At 44.7% G+C, this 25,685-nt stretch overlaps 2 protein-coding genes across 4 annotated transcripts in view; one reads left to right on the plus strand and one right to left on the minus strand.

The window, feature by feature from the left end:
- Positions 1-6,947, minus strand: part of MASTL (microtubule associated serine/threonine kinase like) — a 55,474-nt gene extending 48,527 nt beyond the window's left edge. For both annotated transcript variants that reach the window (XM_073629818.1, XM_073629816.1), the window contains exons 1-2: positions 6,698-6,947; positions 2,441-2,578 (exon numbers count right to left, since the gene is read on the minus strand). In XM_073629818.1, coding sequence (XP_073485919.1) covers positions 2,441-2,578; positions 6,698-6,874 — 315 coding nt within the window. In that variant the 5' untranslated portion in view covers positions 6,875-6,947. The remainder of the gene's footprint in view (positions 1-2,440; positions 2,579-6,697) is intronic.
- Positions 6,948-8,187: 1,240 nt separating this feature from the next.
- The window catches only part of YME1L1 (YME1 like 1 ATPase), a 49,158-nt gene continuing 31,660 nt past the window's right edge, over positions 8,188-25,685 (plus strand). For both annotated transcript variants that reach the window (XM_073629819.1, XM_073629820.1), the window contains exons 1-3: positions 8,188-8,359; positions 19,314-19,445; positions 24,596-24,758. In XM_073629819.1, coding sequence (XP_073485920.1) covers positions 8,327-8,359; positions 19,314-19,445; positions 24,596-24,758 — 328 coding nt within the window. In that variant the 5' untranslated portion in view covers positions 8,188-8,326. The remainder of the gene's footprint in view (positions 8,360-19,313; positions 19,446-24,595; positions 24,759-25,685) is intronic.

Below are 25,685 nucleotides of genomic sequence, written 5' to 3' on the forward strand. Positions count from 1 at the left end.
ATTGTGGTGTGCTGCGTCCTGGTCATTGTGTGGCCCCTATGTTATAAAGGTTTAGCCCAGGATTGAATGTGCCAAGGACACATGCACAATGTTCAATGCTATGAAAATGATATAGATGGCTTTTTTTCCCCCATTCTTAATAAAGAGGAACTTCAGGGTTGTGTGTTTTTTTTTTTAATGTCAGCGTGTACAAATACTGTAGCTGCTGACTTACCAGTGCCTGAGGTACAGCATAGTCTTCCGGCAGCCAGTTCCTCTTACCACTGCAGGTGCCCGGCACCGCCATCCTGGATAGTGGAGTCGGCTGTGGATTCCTGAGGAATCACAGCTGGCTCCCTGCACGTGCGGTGCTCTGAATGGTCCTGCAGCCTCTGGGGACATGTGATGTCTCCTAGGAGGCGAGGGACAGGGCAAGCATCCTTCTCCCCTAGGTCAGGATTGCAGAAGTAGGAGTAGATACAGGAAAAAAAAAAAAGAAAAAAAAACAAAAAACACAACATATAGAACATTAATAAAATGTAAATCAGTGACAGAAATAAAAGTCCACGTGAATAACAGTGGCGGCTAGTAGTCTGCCGGGGGTCTCGCGGTCGGTCATCCAGCACTTACCCCATCTAGGAGGACAGCTCTGCGATGGTTGGGCATCTCCTTCTCCTCCTCTCCATCACAGCAGCTTCTGCCGTGCATCTCCTCCTTCATAGGCATCCAATAGGATCGCCTGTCCTTTCAGCCAGACGGGTTCTCATGACACGCTTCCCGATTGGCTGGGAGGAGGATCAGTGTGAGAATAGCGAATATTCATTCGCTATTGTCACAAAACTGGGTGGGCTCAGAGCGCAGAGCTCTACGCCCCAAACCTACCCTTTTTTGAAGCCTATAAGAGCCTCTGGCTCTAATCATGTGCAAACCCCCCCCATTGGAATCCATGCATCCAGTTCCCCCGAATGTAGATTAGGTGGCTGGACACATGGATGGGGGTGGGGGGCCATCACCCGTGCACCCCTAATGGACGGGCCGCCACTGGTGAATAGGTAAAATGAAAATAAAACTCTTCATTAAAAGTTTGTTCCAAGCAATCCAAAACCAGCAGCAATCTCTGTAGTGTGCAACCTCCACCTCTAATGTAGGGGAGCGCTTGCCGGATATTGTGGACCTTCTATCTCTAAAAAGGTCACATTTCCTATAGGAGCAGATCAATACTAACATCTGAAGGACCCCTCTGCTGACTTTGATCATTGCCTATGTGACCTTTCTAGAGATAGAAGGTCCACAATATACGGTAAGCGCTTTCTACATTAGAGGTGGAGGTTCCACACTACAGGAGGTAGTGGTTGGTGCTTGGAACAAACTTTTAATGAAGAGTTTTTAAATTTGCTTTACTTATTCACGTGGTATTTATATCTGTCACCGATTTACATTAAATAATGTTCTATACGGTATCAGTGCAGCTCTGATTTTATAATATTGTATCTACTATGTTTATATCACATGGTTCAGTTGCTGCTCAGGGAGAGGTTTTAAACAACTGTTTTGGCATTAGCGGTTTCTGCACATTTATAGACTGCACAGCTATTGCCTGGGAATTTCTGGCTTTCCTGCCTTATTGAGCTGCTTCTTATCCCACGTACACAGCGCACCCCTGAACCCTGCACTCTGTATGTGAAGAGGCCAGTAAACGTGTAATTTACTGGCCCCTTCCTTTTCTGAATGAACACAGTTGTGTTTACTATGCTTTAGTTTGTGAATAAACAGGAAGCCGCTCAGCAGAGAGGACTTCTCATTCATTCACATTCACTGCATTCCAGTGCAGCTGAGGCTGCAGAGAAAGGGACTGGGGAATCTGGCCCGAGTCCCTTTTTGTGTCCCAAAAATCAGACATCAGGGGTCTGTTTAGGCATTTTTGGCAGTTTGGCATCTTTGCCCTGGGCATCTGAACTTGCCCCAGGTGAAAGAATGTCTAGCTTCATCACTGCTGAGAACATCAGTCTATTGGACGGTGTAGGCTCAAGCTGCTGGAAGAGGAGGAGCATTGCTTGCCGCTGTAGATTTCTGCCAAATCAGAATGTGCGGATGGACAGGAAACTCGAATGTGCACACAGAGGTGACTCCATGGGATCCTACAAGGGCATAGAGCCCCCCTAAAGCAGAAACTGGGAGACCTTTCTTTTTAAAAAGCAGAAACAAGGTTTAAAAGAAAAAACACAAACAAACCTGGTAACACTTCAAAACACAACACTGTTTTACGCGATCAGTTCAATGATTGGGCCGTTCACAGCAGAGAAATAAATTCTCAACCCGACAACAATAAAGCATTTGCAGTTGATCAGCGTGACAGCAATTGTGTGCAGGATGAGGAAAATGTTAGAGCTTTCCCTATAACATGTCAGCCAGCATGTGGACTGAATGAAGTCTGATGTGTTGGAGCTCAGACAGAACTTACCAGATAGATGTTGTTGGCTGACTGAAGAGAGTAGTACAAATGGACAATAAAAGGACTTTTGCTCAGAGCGAGAGCATCCCTTTCCGCTTGGATCTGATGAACCATATTCTTATTAATCATGTCTGCCTTCTTCACCACCTAAAAGGAAATATAGCAACAGGATTTAAACCAACAATATATAGGATTATACCATGCTGAAAGAAGCAAAACACTGTTAGTGGATACATTTGCAGTAGAGCTTATGTTTTGTTGAAACTAAAAACAGACTTACTGGCAGGATCACCAGGTGAGAATAAAAAAAAAAAAAAAAAAAAAAACTTTTAAGAGCGAGCAGCGATACTTGTCCTCAAGTACTTGCTGATACCAATTACTGATACAGTGCAGTGTGATCTGAACCCATACAAAATGAATGGGCTCAAACGCACTGCAAAGATTCTTATCCGAATCACATGCAGTTTCCCCACACTGCTCATGTGTGAACCCAGGCTTGTCATAGTGACATCAGGAGCAGTGCGATAAACTGCATGTAATTCAGACATGAATCACACCGCATTTCAAATTAATTTTGAATGGGCTCTAATCGCACCGCAAAGCTATCGGAGCATTTGCAAAAGTATGAGTACTTGTGCAAATGCTTAGTATCGGTGCAGCCCTAAAAGGAAGGATTAATAAGGAAATGAATGTAGCCATCACATTTTATGCCACGTACACACGAGCGGATTTCTCGTCAGAAAAAGATATGACGGCTTTTCCAACGGGATTCCGCTCAAGTTTGCCTTGCATGCACACGGTCACGCAAAAGTTCATTGAAATTACAACAGTCAAGAACGCGGCGGCGTACAAACACTACGACAAGCTGAGAAAATGAAGTTCGCTGCTTCCGAGCATACGTCGAATTGTTTTCGAGCATGCGTAGGGATTTTGCGTGTCGGAATTGCCACAGACGATCACATTTTCGGACAGGAACTTTTCCCCCACCGAAAAGTTGAGAATGTGCTCTCAATCTTTTACTGGCTGGAAATCGGCCTGCAAAAGTCCGATGGAGCATACACAGTCGCATTTTCTGACGAAAAACTCTCAATGGTCTTTTGCGGGCCGAAATTCCGATCGTGTGTACGCGGCATAAGGCCCCTTTCACACGGGCTTGTCCGTTTGACGGACCATGCTTGCTCAGCGGGGGATAAATCCGTTGATCCCCACCGAGCAGGCGGATGACAGGTCCATCTCCGCTCACTGTGCTGAGACAGACCTGTCAGAGTCCCGCTCTCCTCTATGGGGAGAAAAAAATAAAAACAGATCTGCCTGTCCGTTTTCATCCGATTTGCCAGAGGGATGGAAAATAGGACCACCATCAGGTCTGGATTTGGCTGACATGATGAGATCAGGTAGAAGCTGGCGTCAGTGGACATGTCACCGCTGACATCCGCCACTCCATAGGGGAGACTGGAGGGCCGATCAGGTCCACCTGAAACTGACAGGTGGACCTGATTGGAAAGCCCGTGGGACAGGGGCCTAAGAATTAGTAAGCTACAATAGAAGAAATCTTTCCTTTTGTGTATTAAAAAATATATGGTAAAGTTTTGTTCAGCTTGCAGGAATGTTTTGGACAATCGTAATCAAGGTTTTATAAATAGATACCAACCCAAAATATTTTTTTCCAGGAGGGAGGGAGGGTACCTTCCACAAAAAAGGGGGCAACATAACATGGAATATTCCATATTAGCAGGTGAGTAAACAGGACAGCTCAGCAATATTGGAGATTGCACCTTGGACAGCCAAGAAATCTCTGCACAAACATTCTGCTTGGATAACCCAAACACTCATGTTTATGATCGAGGTGCACCAAACACAAGCATGTTGCAATGCACTTCCAATGTGCATTGGCATGCAATGAATAACGGCAGCCTGTAACGTCATATGGCATACTCTGGTGTGATTAAACCCTACAAACCCCCCTCTGATCCCCATCATTCAACTCCCACCACCCTGCTCACTGGATCCCTTTTCCTCCACAGGGGGTTCAGCGCACGCTGGCACAGCACATTTCCTATGTCTAAGTTAACACTTAACATTTGAAGCCCATTTCATGTTTGCAACATGTGAAGCAAAAAGAATGCACTTTTATCGCACTTTAACAGCCAGCCTCCCCCAATGCACCGTTTCTGGCACCCCACCCCGTGTACCCCCCATGTAGTGCCTTGCCTTGTGCTGCAGCGCACCTCCATCAATCAGGGGCATTGGGGTTCAGTTTTGTATGAATGCCTTCTTAACACAGTTTGCTGCAATGCATTCAGAGTGACATCCCATCACTTGTGTGGTGACGTCTCAGGGCTGCTCCACACTATTAAAAGCGTGCATGTTTTTGCTCATTCTCACTCAGTGCATTTTGCACAGCCTATTCATTTCAACGGGTGGCCAAATGCCCAAAAAGTACTGCAGACTTTTTGAAAATCACGCTGTGCCAAACGGCATGGTCCTGCGGTACCATTTGTTTTAGTGGCCACTAACACACCTGTTTTTGCTAGAGGCATTGGGGGTGCCATTAAGAATTATGTGTATGTCTGCTGAGGGCAGCGTATTCCATGCAATGCAAGCAAGTGAACCAGCCCTTGCTAGGCCACATCAGAGTGTGCTGACTACAATGCTGCATTCATGATTTATTGGTCGATTGTGGTGCATTAGGCAACCGATTCAAATGAATGGTCTGTCACCATGCAACGTGTGTGTTAATGTGGTGCAGCAGACAAGGCTGGCGTGAATGAGCCCCAAGGAGATGGACCCTGCTGCAGTCATACCCCCAATCCCTGCTCCTTCACCATCTCTGAACACAAAGCCAGGCATGCTGGGATGTGTAGATCACTGGTAATCCAATTATCCTATGAATGACCATATACTATACAATCTCCTTTAAATCTACTAACAACTAGGTCATGCTCAGTGACTGTACAATCAGATTGCATAGAGCGTAGGGCCAGCCTATCACAGCCTATGCGCATATAGTGTAGGGTCAGCCTATCACAGCCTATACGCATTTGGCAACCCATTGAAATAGGCTGTGCAAAATACACAGAGTAGGAACGAGCAAAAATGTGCACGCTTTTTATAGTGTAGAGCAGCCCTTCACTACACAGAAGTGATGGGATGTCGCTCTTAATGCATTGCAGCAAAGCGTGTTAGAAGGCATTCATTGAAAACTGAACCCCAATGCTCCTGGCTGATGGAGGTGCCCATCGCAGGCGGCGGACGGTCAGCCCATCGCAGGCGGCGGACGGTCAGCCCATCGCAGGCGGCGGACGGTCAGCCCATCGCAGGCGGCGGACGGTCAGCCCATCGCAGGCGGCGGACGGTCAGCCCATCGCAGGCGGCGGACGGTCAGCCCATCGCAGGCGGCGGACGGTCAGCCCATCGCAGGCGGCGGACGCAGCGTAGGGTCAGCCCATCGCAGGCGGCGGACGCAGCGTAGGGTCAGCCCATCGCAGGCGGCGGACGCAGCGTAGGGTCAGCCCATCGCAGGCGGCGGATGCAGCGTAGGGTCAGCCCATCGCAGGCGGCGGACGCAGCGTAGGGTCAGCCCATCGCAGGCGGCGGACGCAGCGTAGGGTCAGCCCATCGCAGGCGGCGGACGCAGCGTAGGGTCAGCCCATCGCAGGCGGCGGACGCAGCGTAGGGTCAGCCCATCGCAGGCGGCGGACGCAGCGTAGGGTCAGCCCATCGCAGGCGGCGGACGCAGCGTAGGGTCAGCCCATCGCAGGCGGCGGACGCAGCGTAGGGTCAGCCCATCGCAGGCGGCGGATATAGCGTAGGGTCAGCCTATCGCAGGCGGTGGAAATAGTGTAGGGTCAGCCTATCGCAGGCAGTGGATATAGTGTAGGGTCAGCCTATCGCAGGCGGTGGAAATAGTGTAGGGTCAGCCTATGGCAGGCGGTGGATATAGTGTAGGGTCAGCCTATGGCAGGCGGTGGATATAGTGTAGGGTCAGCCTATCGCAGGCGGCGGACGCAGCGTAGGGTCAGCCCATCGCAGGCGGCGGACGCAGCGTAGGGTCAGCCCATCGCAGGCGGTGGATATAGTGTAGGGTCAGCCTATGGCAGGCGGTGGATATAGTGTAGGGTCAGCCTATTGCAGGCAGTGGATATAGTGTAGGGTCAGCCTATCGCAAGCGGTGGAAATAGTGTAGGGTCAGCCTATCGCAGGCAGTGGATATAGTGTACTCAGCCTATCACAGACAGTGTACAGGTCTGCAGCCTCCGGACCCACCTTGACAGCGAACAGCCTGTTGTTGTTCTTCCTGCGGGCCAGATACACCTTCCCAAAGGCGCCCCGGCTGATGGGCTTCACTATGTTGAAATCCTCAATGGAAGGCGGCTGCGGCACAGTGAACCTCTTGTCCCCACACAGGGACGAGTCCCCCGTGTCCGCCTCCCCGACCCCCATCCTGCCCCGAACTCCCTGTCTGTCCGCACTCCGCCACTCCAGTTTAAATTCAAGTCACACCTCTGTGCGGCGTCATTCGCTATTCCCACCAATGGGGTGTGTTTCACAGGACAGGACATGACGGCAGGATGCAGAGAGATTATTCGTGGAAGCATCTGAAGCCACGCCTACTGAGCCGCTCCTACTGCGGCCATCTTGGTCCTGGGCAAAACATGCTTGTGCATGTTTGTGAGAGCAGGAGAACAAAGTTATACTTCCAAAGCTCTGTATTTGTTTTTACACAGTATAGGTTAAAATGTTGAGCTTGCAAGAAAAACTCAAGAATAACTCTGTGTGTATATATATTATTATTTTTTTCAATATGAAAGTACAGTAAGTGCGGTGGCTGCAATCGTTTTCTTTTTTAACCACTTCAGTACCTGACACTTATACCCCCTTCCTGCCCTGACCAATTTTCAGCTTTCAGCGCTCTCACACTTTGGATGACAATTACTCAGTCATGCAACATTGTACCCAAACAAAATTCTTATTTTTTTCACACAAATAGAGTTTTCTTTACAGTACTTAGAACTCCGTATGAATGTTTAGATGTTACATTTTTTAAAAGCAGCGGCAAGCCTGCGGATCTCACTGGTTTGCTAATCTGACAGAAGTTTGCTGCTTTAAAAATTCAACATCTAAACATTCATACAGAGTTCTAAGTACTGTATTTCACTATATAGACTCACTTTACTGTTAAACATAAGTGTAAAATGCAAAACTCCAGTGGATGTAACAAGATGTCCACTTTCCCCCTGTAGTGTCACATATGGCGACCCATCACATTTGGCTACCCGCTGGACTGCGCATGCGTGACGCTGCCATATGCTTTCCAAAACAGTGGCGATATGCGCTTGCGCATAATTTTGTGGCCACACCCCTGAGTCCAGGTTCAAGCCCCACCATCCAAGTGGACATAGAGTTAGATTATAATTATGCTGAGCGAAGCGAGGCCTTGCCCGAAGCGTGACGAGCGAAGTGAGCCCGCGAGGGGCCCTGTGGCAAAGTGGTCTTACAACAGTGGTGGAACATATATGGCGGCATCGCGCAAGCGCACTCCAGCGGGTAGCAAAATGCGATGGGCAGCCAAATGTGACTGACACCCCTTCTCAGTGTGTCCTTACTATGGAGGAGTGCGGGGTGTAGCAAGATGGTGGCAACGGAACGTCACTTCCGTTACACACTCTGACGGGTCGCCAAATCTGACGAAACAACAGCAATGTGACCAATCCCTGGCAAACTTGAAGCCTCTGCCTCCATGTTTAATTAGGCGGACGTGACGTCAGTACCCCGGAAGTTCCTGGGAGTCGGGTTATCCGGGTCACCTTTGTTACATCACGCCGGGAAGCGGTGCTACAACCGGGTACGGAGATCTGTAATCCGGGAGGAACCTTCCCCCGGTGTACGGACGCCATGTTTTCGCTCAGCAGCACGGTGCAGCCGCAGGTGGGTGAAGCGACACTTTGGGGAAGGGTCATGTGACGGCGGGCGGGTATGCCGGGTGACACTGACAGCTGGTGACAGGTGGGCGCTCCCGGGATACACACAGCTCCGGCCAATCACGTGCTCCCAACACTGGTCAGCTGGAACTCCCGGCATGCTTTGCCCTGCTAAGACTGCTGACTGGGCCTCGTTACCAGGGGCAACCCCGGGATGTACAGACATGAGGAGACTGACGTATAGTGTAGTGTAGTCCCTGTGTGTGTTTGAGAAGGGGCTAATCACCTCTGCTTTCCTGTGTGTCACTGGGACCGGAAGTAGAAGGAAAGTCTCCAACCCCACCTGTAGCATGTCACCACCCTTCAAGCACACATGTAACATGTATGTAGTCTGACACTCCAACCACATGTGTAACATGTCCACAGATTCTGGCAGTTTGTTCTGTTTCTCCCACAACACCAGTAACATGTCTATAGGCTCTGATACTCTCCTATATCATGTCCTCAGTCTCAAAACACTTGTAGTGTGTCCATAATCCTGACACTTTCCTGCAGCGTGTCTTGTGTCTCCAACCATAACTAGTGTGCCCATGGTCTCTGACAGTCCCTGGTAGTATGTCCCCAGTCTCCTACCAAATCTGCAACGTGCCCCCGGCCTCCGTCAATGTGTCGGGGGGGGGGGGGGGGGGGGCGCACGCCCCTGGAGTCTCTGACAGTCTCTTGTATCATGTCCCTTCACACACATCTGTACTATGTATGTTTTCTCAGACAGTCCCCTGCAGCATTCCCCCAGTCTCCAACCACACCTGTAACCTGGCCATAGTTTTGTCCTTCTTCTGTACCAGGGATTTGCAATTAGCGGACCTCCAGCTGTTGCAGAACTACAAGTCCCATGAGGCATAGCAAGATCTGACAGGCATAAGCATGACACCCAGAGGCATGATGGGACTAGTTTTGCAACAGCTGGAGGTCCGCTAATTGCATATCCCTGTCTTATAGTATGTCAGCAGTCTGACAGTCTAGTCCAGTCTAATCATGTTCTGTAGTATTACATTGTTTTGGCTTTTTGATGCTGTTAGGGGCTGCAGACAAAGTAGAACTATGGGCAAAACTTCATTTATTTTTTCCATATTGGTTTAAGTAATGGAGGGTTATAACCCTTTTGTTATACGTTAAGGCCTCATATGAAATAAGTTGACCACCCTACCCTGTGCTCAACTTCAACTTTAAAAACAAATAAAAAAAAAAAAAAAAAACACACAACCCCACATCTTTTTATATATATATATATATATATTTTTAGGGTTGTGCGCCTTCAGTGGTCTTATGATTCGATTACGATTATCCTGTCCACCAGTTCAATTCTGTGATGCATCAGGATTGCTGCACGTGGTTTTTATCCAAAAATTCAAGCAGTCAGAAGAACTCAGTTTCTTTATTTTCATCTGCTCTTGGCGCAATATCCTTTTTGGGGAGGGTAATTCTCGTAACCATCCCAAAAAAAGGGCTACAAGTTATTCACCTTCAGTTCATTGCAGAAAACAAAGGGGCATTCTTTACATCTAGAGGAAAAACAGGCTTCTTTGCTGTAAGAGCTGTGAAAATGTGGAACAGACTGAGATGCATTCCTGTCCTAAATGCACAAAATATAAGTGATAGTGACAGAGGGATAGTGGTGTGTGGGATGGGATCAGGCAGAAGAATGGTGGTGGCATGGATGGGATCGGGGTCACTGGCACTCACAAGCTCTCATTGTCAGTTGATTTCCCTTCCTCCATGCTGCTCAGTGTGGTTTCTCCCTTCAGGTGCCTCCAGTGAAGCCTCTCCTGATGCCGGGTCTCCTCAAGCTCCTCCCCCTTCACTGTACTGGTTATCAGCTGACTTTCTGCTTCACTGTTCGTCTCTGTGGGTGGGGCTTTACGCACCAGGCAGGCTCTGCCTCTGTGTGTCTCCAGGAGAGGCAGAGCATTGCACGCACGGAGCTCCGGGTGACATCATCGGAGATAGTTTCAGGCCGATTCGCAGAGTCTCAAACATATGAATGGCAATGCTTCGATGCTGCCATTATATTCAACACCCCTAATACTTTTTAGAGCTGCACGATTAATCGTTAAGAATTTTGATTCTTTCCCCCTCGCAATCTTAACAAAGCATTTTCCCGATTCTATGCGGAGTTCTCTGTTCCAGCCTACAGCTGTCAAAAAAAAAAAAAAAAAACACGAGCAGTCTGCCAAGTTTCACAACATTCCTCAGCCGCTGAGCTAACTATAAATATTTAACGTTTTGTTCTAGATCAAAGTAATGCACTTTTGTCTGTAAATGAGGGAAGTTTTACCACTTAAAAGACGTATGGGTTTGGGTTTTTTTCCCCCATCATACTTGCCTAAGTGGATTCAGCATCAGTCCCCTGGCGCCTCTACACTGAGAACTGAGCGATCCAACATTGCTGATGGCTTGGTTCTCACAGCTCCCTGAGCAGAGAGTTTCTGACTGTCAATCAGCAGCTTCCCGCTCTGCTCCTCCTCGCTCATTGGAGAGCTGAGCTGCCATCTCAGGCACCTGGTGGATCCAGACTTCCCTTGTGGGGGATGACGTGGTGCCTCAACTGATTCCAGTGATGTTGGCAGAGAGCGGACTTCGCTCTCTGCTGAAAACGGGTCACAGGAGTGCAAAATGAATTGTACTCCTGTGACCCATAGGAGAAGCCCAGCCAAACGAGCTTAGGCTGGATTTCTTTCAACCCCTTCCGGTCCACCATACGCACACATGCAGCCTCGGCTTTAGGGGGTTATACAGGCATCATCCCAGTACTGTTCTTTAGAGTGGGATGTCGGCTCTTCAGGGACAACAACCGATGTGGCTAGAAGCCGCTCAGCTGTTATCCCGGAGGAACGGGAGGGGATGTCACCCCCTCGTGTCGCCTTCCGCCGCTCTTCCCAGGACTCCCATCCCACCGAGAGACCCGATGCATGATCCGCCACTTCCGCCGGCTAGAGTGAAACTGGAGGGAAGCCGGAAACTGCTTCGCTCCAGTCTTTGTGTAAACACGGAAGCGGCGTCACTTCCGGTTTACTCGGCTGCCAATGGCGCTGTTTAAAAAAAAAAAAAAGACAGTATTCAGAATTGGTGATCTGAATACTTTGATATGCAAAGGAGGGATTGGGGGTCTTTTAAACCCCCAATCCCTCCATAAAGAGTACCCATCACCACTATTACTGTTACAAGGGATGTTTACATTCCTTGTGACAGCAATAAAAGTGATCAAATTTATTTATTTTTTTTTTTCAAAAGTGACGATGTAAAAAAAATAAGAAGAAAATTGTATATTTTTTTTAAAGCGTCCCCGCGAGCTCGCGCAGCGAAGAAACTGCACACGCAAGTCACGCCCGCATATGTAAAGGTATTGCCGCGATCGTTAGCGCGATAGCAATAATTCTAGCGCTAGACCTCCTCTAAAGCTGGCCATACACCTATAGATTATCTGCAGATTTTCTATGGTTAGATGGAAAATGTGCAACAGATTTCTCCATGTTTGCTAAACTGTGTGGATGGAGGAATCTCCCACTTTGTTTATCTAACCATAGAAAATCTGCAGATAATCTATAGGTGTATGGCCAGCTTTACTCTAACCTGGTAACCATTTTTTTTTTTTTGTTGTTTTTTAAGTGCCGCCTGTGGAGATTTTTAGGTACTGTAGTGTGCACAATTTTAGAGCATGACATTGTTGGGTATCTATTTACTCGGCGTAACATCATTTTTCACATTATACAAAAAAATTGGGCTAATGTTACTGTTTTTTATTTATTTTTTTTCCCCAAAAAATTGCATTTCAAAGACCGCTGCGCAAATACAGTGTGACATAAAATATTGAAACGGTCGCCATTTTATTCTCTAGATTCTCTGCTAAAAAAATATATTTAATGTTTTGGGGTTCTAAGTAATTTTCTAGCAAAAAATATGGATTTTAATATGTAAGCCTCAAATGTCAGAAATAGGATTAGACATGAAAGGGTTAAAGACTAAATCTTCCCCCCCACCCTGTGTGGGTTTGTGGTATCGGGATATGTTTGTCATACATTACATCCTTTTGTCCTTACTAGAGGAGAATTTTAAACGCAAAGTTTGTTTAAAATAAAAAATATAAAATGGCTAGATCAGGGTTTGCTTTAGGTTGGTGTTGGGGTCAAAGGTCAGGGTCTCTGTATTTTAGGTAGGATCAAGGCTCCATGCACACTACTTTTTTTTTTTTTTTTTGCTAAACAATGCTGGAAAAATAACTGGATAAAAACCGCTGGTAGTAGCGTTTTAGCAGCGGTTTAGAAGCATTAGCATTTTATTGGCATTTTTGGAATGAAAGGGGGAAAAAAAGCTCAAACGCATTTAGGAGCATTTCTGCTGGAAAAATGCTCCAGAAAACTCTACAAAAACATTTTTTATTTCCTGCTACTAGACTCTGAAGCTCAAAAAAATGATACTAGTCTAAACTAGTGTGCATGGACACATAAGATAACACTATTTAGCTTCTAGGAGCAGAAAAAAACACCAGTGTACATGGAGCCTGAGCCTAGGTTCATGTCTGTGCAGTGCGAGTTCAGCCATACAGTTGTATAGCTGAACTCACACTGAATTTGCATAAAAAAAAGGTGCAGGGTGTTTAACAACCCCCCCCGCACTGCAGTCAGATCGCATGGGTGTTCTCACCCATACGATCCGAATCCACAGTTCACACTGCGATTTGTAAACTGATCTGGGGGTGACATTAACATTGTATTGACACTCGTAACATGTTCACAGAGGGCGGTGTAAACTGCCTATGGGAAAGATGCAATACGGAAACCAATGCTGAAATCACGCTGGTTCCCGCATAGCTACAGTATGAACCTAGGATTAAAGAAGAGCATTTGTTTAATTTGATGCCAGTGAGTTTTGGGTTGGAATGTGCACAATTGTTTTTGGGCCCTCCAATGGGTATAAACGACAAACAAGCTAAACATAAAAACTGACTTTAAAGGAGTCCTTATCATTTAAGATGAGAGAGATTTTTACTATTAACAGATCCAAAACTACAAACTGCTCGGGGTCAGGTTTCTTTATGTGGCAGTGCTACTTTAGACCATTTAAGGGAGGAATCTATGACTGGAGATGTACTTCCAGTTCAGCGCTAGGAGTGGCTTATTGGCATACAGCCAAGGCAGCTGATTGGAGGAAAGGTGCACCCCCCTCCACATTGGCAAAGGAAGGAAGTAATGTGCAGAGCACTGCTGTGAGAAGGCAAGCTTTCTGCTAATATATTTATAGCAACCTCCCATGAAACAAACTTTGGCTCCGGAACAGAAGAAACACACGGGACTCAGTGCTTTGGGGAGATAAGAAAACACTACAGATATGTGTCCAGCTCAAATTTCATGAATCGGCTTTACATCCACTCTAATGTTGATTTGAGAGGGTTTCTTTCCGCTATAGGAAAGACCTTCTGCTAGAATACAAGAGGCTCAATTCAGAGAACTGTTTGTCTTTTGTTTTGGTTTTATCTCTTTAATACAGCACTCTATTTTCCTCATACCACACCTTTATGTACCTCCATAACTCTCAGATCTAAATTCACAAAGAGACATAACTTGCTTAAAGTGATTGTAAATGATCACCTTGTATAACAACCCATTCAATTTAAAGTAGAAATAAAAGGCACAATATTTTTGTATTTAAAAAAAACAAAAACAAAAAAAAAACCTTTCTTCCCCTTTTTTTATAAGTGATCACATTCCCTCTGTTCTCAGCTGCATAAGTGCTGGGGGAGGAGAAGCAACAGCACACCGATCTTCCCAGCAAATGGCTGTGCAGCGGTAGGGGCGTGTCAAGACAAGTCTTATCATTGGAGGAGAGCAGGCTGAGATCCCAGCATAGCTAGAGAACTGACCACAATGTGTTCTCCTGCTTAGTGTGGTCAGTTTTTAATAGGAAAGCAAAGGGACTGGCAGAAACACCAGGGATTTCTCATAAAGGAAGAAATCCAAAGAGAACAGGATACTTTCTCATACAAGTACATAGTGCAGCAGGCGCATATCAGGCATATGAAGTGTTGGTTAACAAACGCTTTAATTGAGTCAGCTCTGTAAGTAGAGGTGTTTTTACTACCACTAGTACTGTTATATCACTGTCTCTGTTAATTTACCATCCAGCTTAAAAAGATTACTACATATCATCCCTTTGAAATAACACCAGCTTTGGGGTGGTAATTACTGGGAGCTTCAATATCTTGTCTATGAAGAGAAGGAAAATTAGCCTTTCAGGGCAATGAGTAAGGCCCGACTCACACTGGTGTTTCACCACGCTGCAAATCCCCACGAAAACCTACTGATTCCTGCGGGCGGGATTGACAGCTGTGATTGGATAGCTGTGGCTGCTGAGCCTGTACAGTGCAATAACAAGGCAGCCGCGGCTATTCGTGACTCTTCATGCAGCCAGAGTTTTACCTGCGGTGATGATGGCTGAACACATAAGGAAATCGCTCTAAAGCCAGTAATGCATAGATCGAAACTTGATCCATGTATGGGCAGGCTGATTGTACCCAAGGCATTCCATCGATCAACTTGGGTACAGCCAGCCTGTTGGATTTTTTTTACATGTGATTACTGCAGGTTGCTATAGCAGTTATCATTGTGTTCTGCCGGGCTGGGAATGCTGCCCATGGCGCCCCCCCCTGCTGGCAGAACACTATAGCACTGAATGTGTTGATGGGGAAATCAAATGATTTTTCTTTCCTTGAAAGGAAAGAAAATCAAATCATCTATGGGCTGCTTTAGCTTAACTATTTTATTGTTATACCTTTAGAATCATCAATTAACCTTCAGTCTTCTAATACTACAATAGTAGCGGTGCATCCGGACTGGTGCAATTTTGATAAAACATTGGAAGTCTTACCCATACCCCACACAGTGGGGAATGGCCTGTAATGTTAATGTGAATTGAACTGTGCATGGGCACTTTGAGCAATGTGTGGCGTCAGCCGCAGGGTGCTATACAGGTCCACCGCCATGCTCCATCCCTATGGAAACCAGACCCTGAAGACCCCTATATGTGTATGCTCACTGCAACAGGTGAAACGCAGACCCTATATAGGGATCAGCATTGTGGACAGGTAAGACAGGGTCACCCTTGTCTTTGACCTTTGCTGAAACGGGTCTAGCAGATTCTGTGTAGACAGATAGAAATAGGTCTTTATCAATGGGGCCGCATGTATAAGCTACTTTGTTTATGTGATGACAGAGTGTATTCCCAGCACATTGATCAAGCTGTCACTGACAGCTCCAGGTGTCTCATACTAACGATCGAGAACTGGGGGGACTGGTTCTCAATCGCCTGATCACTGTGATTGGCTATAGCGCTAGTCAGTCTTTTTTTTTTTTTTTCCTGTCATTTTTGATTTCTTCTCTTTTTTTTGTTTTTTTTTTTGTTTGTTTTTTCCCAGCCAAAAACGGTTGATAACGTCCTATGTGTGCATGGGCACATAGGATAACATGATGGTTTATTGACTAGAAAAAAACATTTGAAGCCAAAAACAGCAGCTGTAAAATTCCAGTGTGCATGAGGCCTAAATATACAGCTAAGAAAGGAAAAAAAATATTTTTGATTTTGTGCCAGTTTTCCTTTGAAAAAAAAAAACAGGCGATATCCATTACCATTTACCATCAAATGAAAGCCCAATATACACTAAGTAGTTGTGATGATGTGTACAATTTTACGTATCAAAGTTGCAAAACTGTGTTCGGGCTTTAAGATTTGTTTCACCTCCATCATGAATGGTTTAAATGTCCCTTTTTATTGCAGAAATCTCAAATCTTGGGGTCACCAGTTACATTGAAATCGGCAGTAAAACTGGATAATAATAAAGACTGCTCTGTCTGTAGGCACTGGAGGCGTCATCTGGTACTTTGTACACAGCCCTGCTAGAATTCTGTCACCACTGATCAGCTGATAGCGATGTGGTGCAGTGACCTCATTCACCTCCCATATTACATGTACTGTATATCTCCTTTCTGTTCAGCTCTCTGTCACTGGCTCTTGTGTAACTGACACCTTTCAGTACTTCCAGCTGACTTTATGTGGCAAAATAAGTAAAAAAAGCTGTTTTTGTTTTTTTGTCATTTACTGTATGTGATCATTTGGCTGTATAATCTGCATAATATAACTTTTTATGAATTGTTTACTAAACGCATAGAGATCATTCATTTAACATGAACCTGTCTTCACTTTGGATACCCTATCATTTTCAGGAAATTAAAGTGGAGTTCCACCCACTTTTACAACTTTTGTCTTAAAGGAAAGACAACCCTCCTCCACCACTCAATGATTTTTTTTTTTTTTTTTTTTTTTTCTTGCCTTTTATGATGTACCTTGTGTGCTTTCGTCCCAGCCTCGCCGCGGCCCAGTGCGTCACGCCCTATTCTCCCCCGTTGCCTTCTGGGACCTGTGTGTGTCTCAGAAGATGGGGGCCATTCAGGAAACACCGCATGCGCAGTAGGAAACTAGCGGTGAAAGGGGGGGGGGGGCACTGACATTACGGGCTCCCTTGACAGGTAAGTTTGGTTTTTAAAAGTCGGCAGCTACAGTGTTTTGTAGCTGCTGACTTTTTAAAAAATATACATTTTGCAGCTGGAACACCGCTTTAAAGGATAAGTTCTCATTTTAACAAAAACTAATAAATGCACATTATTTTTTACCTGTAAAAAAAAAAAAAAGTTTACACTTTTTTTTTTTTTTTTATATAGTTTTAGGAGAATGGAAAGCATTGCACCAGCGGTCAGCAGATCACTGATGCCATGCAGGCCTCCTGCACACTGTCAGTGCAGTGTGTGGTGTCTGCCGATATATATTATGTGTGGGCAGGAAGTTTTACGCTGGCCAGAAGAATTCATGAACTACTAGAGCGCCACACAGCTCCGTGGTAGTTCATTGAGAACTACAAGCCGACCACTGCAAAGGTTGCTGGCACTTTTATTTCATTGATTCACAGGGATCAGTGACATGGCCATGTGGGAGGAGCCCCGCACGCTTGCGCTCTTTGAATTGTGAGAATATCCCTGGCTGGCTACCACGTGTGTGTGTTGCTGAACTTGTTGCACCCCAAAATATGGATGTAACCAGTTCAGAAAGGTGAACTTATCCTTTACATTGTGCTGTGTGAGAGTCAGTTCTTACCATAAAGGCATTATAACTGTACATTATGGCACACTTGCCTTGCAAGTGACCTTCTCCAGCAATGACCGGTCTAGTCACTGTCCACAGCTATCTCCCCTGACATTTCTTTGTGGGAATCCTCTTCGGCCATTGGCCGGCCACTGAAAATGTAACCCTGCACGTTGCAGGGTAATAAAGAGTAAAGCGACTTTTTATTTGTCTTTATAGCAGTAAAATTATGACTTCATCTGAGTGTAAGTAAATGTAAGGAGCAGCACATAATGTAGGTAAGATGCTTGCAGCTTTGAAGAATCCAAATACTTTACTGAAAAAGTGAACCCTGGTGCAGCCAAGGCATTTCGGGGTTTTTTGGGTTCCCACTTTTTCAGGGCTCTGGAAGAACATTACTTTGGGTCATGTTGGCGTGTGTGGTGGTGTTTTTTTTTTTTTTTTTTTTGTCTTGGATCAGTCTGGGATTACAAAATTTTAAGTTTGCCATGCATGACTACATGTCCTATTTATTGGATGTGGACTCCTGCAGGAGTTGTCATTGTATTTGGACTAGGTATATAGATTCTAGGCTGGAAGCTTCTCCATGTCAAAGGATATCCAAGATCTACTTTTGTAATAGAGAAATTGTAAGATAGAAGCGCCACACACTTAGTTGCCAAAAACAAATTTATTCCAAGATAGGATAAAATGTATTTTGTTACAGAGCCAACAAATTTCCTTCATCAGGGCTTAATAAAGAAAAAGATTGGTGTATACTGGTCTGTGAAAGGTATATGTGATTTTCGGACCTGACTGGTTTAGAAGTGCAGCATCATATTTCCGGCGGGCCAGATGGTCCCCGGAGTCTCTATGATCATTCAGAGGCCGGGCGCGAAGTTACGACGTCACGCCCAGCCTGGGAAGCCAGGAAAAAAATGCCGCCGCCTCGGCTGGGAAGCATCTTCTTTTTTTGATTTCAGGCTTTCCAGCCTAGAGGAGAGATTTGGGGACTTATTGACCCCAGATCTCACTAAAGAGGACCTGTCGCGCACTATTCCTATTATAAGGGATGTTTACATTCCTTGTAATAGAAATAAAAGTGATCAAAAAATGTTTTAAAAAAGCATCAAACTAGAAAAATTAAAAGTAAAATTAACAATAAGCGCCCCTGTCCCCGCATGCTCGCTTGCAGAAGCAAATGCATATGTAAGTTGCGCCCACATATGTAAACGACATTCAAACCACACATGTGAGGTATCGCCCCCAAACGTTACAGCGAGAGCAATAATTCTAGCCCAAGACCTCTAACTCAAAACATGCAACCTGTAAAAATGTTTAAAGCGTTGCCTATGGGCATTTTTAAGCACCAAAGTTTTGGCGCCATTCCACGAGCGTGTGCAATTTTGAAGCATGACATGTTTGGTATCTATTCACTTGGCGTGGCATCTTTCACATTATGCAATAAAAATAAATAAGTGTGTGTGTGTGTATATGTGTGTTGGGGGTTCTGTGTAATTTTGTGCCGTGTTCATGTAATGTATATTGATGTGTTATGTGTTCAATGTATATTTTTTTTACGTATTATGTAATTGGAAAAATGTTTCCTGTGCTCTTTCTTCTTTTCTTTTCTTTTCTTTTCTTTTCTTTTCTTTTCTTTCCCTAAACCATCCTTTCATAAATGTTTGGTAAATCGAAAGGCAGTTTCACAGTTTGATTGTGTAGTGTATTGTCCGTTTTTAAATGCTGTTAAGATTTGCTTAAAAAAAAATTGTACCATGACTTTGTTGTTACAGTTTACAGTACCGCTGAGTTACCTGATCACAGCATTTCACTCTCCCAAAACCACAGCGTACTTCCCAAGCTCTGCCTCCCTGAAGGTCGTCCAGCGTGAAGTCGCCAATGACAGTGAGACATGCACTACAGAGGTATGACAGGGGAGTTCATTCTGATGGATTTCTGGGCTTAATGATAAGAGCGGTTTATTGCAAATGTTTATGCTGCAAATTATAGCTGGTAGGAGTGGTATTGAGAGGCACAAGAGAGGGGTTTTTTGAGAAGGGTTGATGGGGTGGCCTGGTTGTTATAAATATATACTGGTCACAAGAATGTGTCAATATACATCAGGGGTAGGTAACCTTTCAGAGGTGGAGATATACCTGGACAGCATAAAAGAGATCTAAGATCACCAAGGTGCAGCGTCTTCTTTCTTCCTTCCTATGACCTACCTTACGTTGGATTCAGTAACAAACTCTGCATTCACTTTTATTCACAATTTTTTTTTTTTTTTCATGTCTAGAGGGTAATTAGTCATCCTCAAGGCTGATGCGGTACTCCACCGTTAAGGCAGAACAGCTTGTACTGCAGATTGACTTGCTCGACTAGTTTCAGGCCTCGCAGATCTCAATTCTGGCCTAGCTCTGCTGGCCACTGTAAGTAGCAGGTAGGGCCAGTGTACAGGGGTCTGCAGCAGGTAGGGCCAGTGTACAGGGGTCTGCAGCAGGTAGGGCCAGTGTACAGGGGTCTGCAGGGTGGAGGTCCCTGCCTTGCGGAAGGAGGGTCAACAAAGCGGGGAATGATCAAAGCCAACAGCTTCCCAGTGATATAGCTCAGTGTCCGAAGCTGCCTGAGCGCAACCCTGCGATCCACTTGTCTGTGGTCAACCATTAGATCACGATTGATGGTTTTCTGACCCCCTGATCTACATTAAAGTTACTGGGGGATTGATAGATTACATTCTTATGTATAATTTTAATCAGCAAAAACTGTTTTAAGGGGAATGGTACACTTTAACCACTTGCCAACCTGGCCATAGATTTCCTCGATAGGAGGTGGAATACTGGGGTTATGGCTGAAGCGATATGCCATAACCCCGGTATTTTTTTTCTCTAACCAATAAAAGTGGTCCTAGTGGCACATTTTGACACGTCCCAGGCTTGCCTGGGTGATTGGTATCCCTGGGAACCCATCCAGTGGTTCCGGCGGCTGGGCGTAGAGATGAGCAGAGGAAAGATGGCCTCTGCTCATCTCTATGATCTAGGACAGTGGTTCTCAACTCCTGTCCTCAGGACCCACTAACAGGCCAGGTTTGCAAGATAACTGAAATAACATCACAGGTGATATAATTTGCTGCTCAGTGATTGCAGTATTCTAGTCTGCATCTCCCCAAGGTAATACATAAAACCTGGCCTGTTAGTGGGTCATGAGGACAGGAATTGAGAACCACTGATCTATGAGGACCGGAGCAACGTCAGAACGTCGCTTCCGGTTCCAGCCCGTAAACGAGGCCATATTTGTTGTTGGGTTTTTTTTTTTTTTGTTTTTTTTTTATTTTATTTATTGTTTTTTGATCTAATGCTTTATATTGTAGAGGATAAATGTGGGGTCTTAGCTACCTCATATCTCTCCATAAAGAAGACCTGTCACTGCTTATAAAATACATTTACAAAAACCTGTAGCTATTTTTAGTGTCGCCTATGGGGATTTTAAAGTACCGTAGTTTGCCACCACAAGCGTGCGCAATTTTAAGGCATGATCTGTTGGGTATCTATGTAATCGGCTTAACATCTTTCATATTTTACAAAAAAAAATTGGCTTACATATTGTTTTTGTGCGTTTTTTTTTTTTTTTTTTTTTTTTTTTTTAATTCAAGTGTATTTTTTTACAAAATTGCATTTGAAAAACCACTGCACAAAATACTGTGTGACATAAAAATTTGCAGCGAACGCCATTTTATTCTCTAGGACAGTGATGGCGAACCTTGGCACCCCAGATGTTTTGGAAATACATTTCCCATGATGCTCATGCACTCTGTAGTGTAGTTGAGCATCATGCAAAATTTTGTTCCAAAACATTTGGGGTGCCAAGGTTCACCATCACTGCTCTAGGGTCTCTGCTGAAAAATGAAATAAAAATATATATCATGTTTGGGGGTTCTAAGTAATTTTCTAGCAAAAAAACAGATTTTTACATATATGAGAGACGTGTCGGAAATGGCCCAGTTGGCAAGTGGTTAATGGGATACATTTATATGCAGAGCTTGTTAGGTGCTTTCCAAGTTAAAGCGGAACAAAAGGGGAAGTTCCACTTTTCATCCCCCCCCCCCCCCCCCCCCGCCATATTTGGAATTTTTTTATTTTTATGGGGGGGATGTTAATCTAGTTTCGCTAGGTACCCACTCCATTAAGTTGTGTGTTTTTTTTTGTTTTTTTTTGTAGCTGCTATCTCTATTAATGTTTGGCAGAAGCTCCTACTTTACTTGGTGATCTTATTAGCTGAACTTTACCCTGAATTTATTCACATGCCATTTAACAAACATCTGCTACTGTATACAGCTGCCTAATGATGCATGCTCTGATTGTATCTTGTTTTATATGGCGTTTCTGTGTTCTGAGCAAGATTTTTATTTTTTTTTTCCCCCCTCAGAATAATATTACAAATACAAGTTTATACAAATAATAGTTGTGTGCATTAGTGATTTGTGTTGTTTTTACCAAGCCTGTTTTAGGGGCTTTTATTCCATTGAGGTTTGTCAGTGTTATTTCAGTAAACACACTAAGGCCCCTTTCACACTGGGGTGGGGGTGTTATCGGCGGTAAAGCGCCGCTATTGTAAGCGGCGCTTTACCGTCGGTATTGGGCCGCTAGCGGGGCGGTTTTACCCCCCTGCTAGCGGCCGAGAAGGGGTTAAAACCACCGCAAAGCGCCTCTGCAGTATTGCCGCGCCATCCCATTGATTTCAATGGGCAGGAGCGGTGGAGGAGCGGTATACACTCCGCTCCGAAGATGCTGCTGGCAGGACTTTTTTTCCCGTCCTGCAAGGGCACAGCTCCAGTGTGAAAGCCCTCGGGGCTTTCACACTGGAATTAAAGCAGCGGCACTTTCGGGTCAGTTTGCAGGCGCTATTATTAGCGCAATAGCGCCTGCAAACCGCCCCAGTCTGAAAGGACCCTAAAAGGAATAAACTCCCAGTGAGTCAATGTACCCCCACTGTCTTTGATCTAGTTTGTGTCATACTTAAAATGCTGGAATCACGTGTATAATATATTAGTGAGATGCTAAATACTGTTACAGAATTGGAAGTGACTTTGGTCTTTTAGGGATCTGATTCTTTTAACTAGGGCTCTGGGCAAAATAGTGGATAAGTGGTTGGCACTCCTGCCTTGCAGTTTTAAAACCTAAGTTTACATAAAATAAAAAAGCACACGGAAGATTGCCTACCTTTTAATAAAATGTGCTGCTTTGCCCTCCTTTTGCCAAAATCTTCCTCTTTCGATGCTCCCCCTGCCACCATAATATTGCTGCGGCAGAGGTTAATAGAATTATTGGGCTATGGTAGGAACTCGAACACTTGACTATGTCTGACCTTTTACACCCAGCTGCTCAATGAATGCAAGCCATTACTACAGCTTCTCTGAATGAAACCGGATCTATGAATAGAGGACAGGCGAATGATTGATGGCTCTGCCCCCTCCATTCATAGATCCTATTTCATTTATGGAAGCTTTAATACCAGCTTCAGGCACTGTTTGTGAGTGCCTATCACAACCCCTTAGTTCTATTCACCCCCAATGCACTGGAAGATTGCAGGGGTAAAGACATTGGATGAGAGAGATTTTGTCGAAAGGAGGACACATCCGCAGAAGGGAGACATCTCACTGAAGGTAAGTTGTGTCCCTTGTACTGTGGTGTGTGTGTTGTTGTGTGTTTTTTTTTTTTTTTTTTTTAACCGCACTATAGCTGAATGACATCCTCCCGTGGTCACACTTGTGCGGGCAGCGTGCTCTGTGATCGCTGTGTCCTTGGGCTTTGTCTACGCTGAAGTCGGAGTGACAACACTGGACTTCCTCAGTGCACTCCCTCTTTTCCCTGTCACTGTGCCCCTCACATTGACATGTGCATGACTGAAGTTTTGTACTGGGGGAGTGACAGCACATGGCAGCGGGCGGATTCTTAGTTGCTATTTAGTCCAATAGCGGCTTTCAAATCTGCCCACTGCTGTGCACAATTAATCAGTAGTAAAGCGCACTTGATGGGGAATTTGATTCTCAGTTCTCCATGCTCCTCCCACCCAGTGACAGGTCATTTCCTAAATATGGGCATTGCCATATTGGGGTAATGATATCCCTTTGTTTACACTTTGGCTTTTAGCCCCAGCATTTACCAGCCCACAGCTAAATGAGGGCGGGGATACAGTTCTGTGCAGGAAGCTGTAACATACACAACATCATCTTCCCAGCACAATCAGGGCCCACTCTTGAGTACCGGTGTACATTCTGTATGCCAGCTCAGAGGTAGTCTTGGTTGACTCCAGTTTCCTAATATGAGAACTGGCAGTAACTGTTTAGGAATTTGTTACTTCCATAGAGACAGTTTGCTAGTGGCAGTAGTAAGAAATCTCTGAATTTGCCACATGTGTCGGCAATGTTACCGACATTGGCATAAAATGCTGGTCTGAATTAGGCACAGGTAGTTCTTAAAGCGGTAGTGAAGTCTTTTCAGAAAAAAAAAAAAATTTCACCTGCAAGGTAATCTTCATAATATGTTAGTGTGCACTGCATACTAGCACATTATGAAAGACTTGCCTTAAAACAAAGCCCTCCAGCACTGTCACACTGCATGGGCTTCCATTTTCACCTCGTCTTCCTTCCAGGTTTGGGGGTTTCAGCCTTCTGGTAGGCTGAGCTGCGATGACATCTCAGCCATCGCACACATATCTGAAGGAACGACTCTGGTATGCCGTTCATTCAGAGCATATGCACTGGTGACAACCCCAACTGCTGCTGACTAGAATATCTCCTAAACGGTGCACATTTAGGAGATTTTCATCTTACCTACAGGTAAGCTTACCTGTAGGTAAAAGTAAAAAAAAGTTGTTTTTTTTTTCTACCACTTTAAAGGAACTTCCACCAGAAACCTGTCGCTGGGGCTGTTATGAATTGCTCAGTCTGTCTTTTGATCATTGGGATGAAATACTGGGTTCTGATTTGTCGTGGGCTTTTTTTTTTATCTCTCCAAAGGAGTTTACGATACAATATGGTATAACCGATATAACATCTGTTCATGTGCTTTTCTTTCAGCCTGTGTTCAACCTGCGGGACCTGGGTTTATCTGAGCTGCGGATTGCACAGCTTGACGAGATCTTCTCAAGACTTCTTCCTGGCTTTGCTGATAAAAAGAAAAGCTCATTGCACTGGCACACATCCCATGTATCTGCACAGTCTTTCTTTGAAAATAAAAATGGTAGGTGGAATCCGGATCAGGGGGGGGGCCGGGCTTATTATCAATGGATGCACTTTAACACAGTAACATGGGTTCTCAGAGCTATATGTGAAAAACAATACTGTATCACTCCTTTTTCAATGATGTCTATACCTATGATTAATAATACAATATTCCAAAGTGATAATAAAAAGCATAGAATCAAAAAATCTAAATCAAATTTAAAAATACGTCTCTTTTATAATCACTCCACTATATACTGTGCATTTAACGGCCTCTCCGTGTGTCTATTAGTTGAACTCCACACTGTGCAGACAAAAACATTGTAAGTGTTCCTTTATTCACTCGCCACTACTACTTGTGCAAAAACAGGTGTGCTCTCACTGTATTTTTTTACCTATATGTTGCAACAGGTCCTAAAACTTGCTTGTTTCCCCTTTGGGATCTGTTGGCCTCCAACTTCATAAGGTGCCTCTTCTCTCATCCAGTTCTTAGAGTAAAGAGAAACAAAAACTCCCTAGTGCTTTATAAGCTTTAAAAACTTTTCTGAAAACCAAATTCCACACATTCACCCAGGGTTACCAGCAGTTGTATTTGAATTTTGTATCGTGTTATTTACCATGGGTGTATATGTATAAGGAGTGGCGCGGCACTGTTTTTCACATGTATATTGGTGTTACAGTGACACTGATGATTGTAACAAGTGTGTGTGTGTATATATGTATATATATATATATTCTGCAAAAGTAAATTGAGCATGTTTTCAGTAATAGAAGCGTTAATAGGTAATTTTGTATTACTTCACAAAATGGGAAGTAAATAAACAGAAGTGAAATAAAATCAATATTTGATGTGACCACCCTTTACCTTCAAAACCGCATCAGTTATTCTAAGTACATTTGCACACAATTTTTGAAGGAACTCTGCAGGTAGGTTGTTCCAAACCTC

Source organism: Aquarana catesbeiana, linkage group LG05 (assembly GCF_042186555.1).
Source record: "Aquarana catesbeiana isolate 2022-GZ linkage group LG05, ASM4218655v1, whole genome shotgun sequence".
Lineage (NCBI taxonomy): Eukaryota > Metazoa > Chordata > Amphibia > Anura > Ranidae > Aquarana > Aquarana catesbeiana.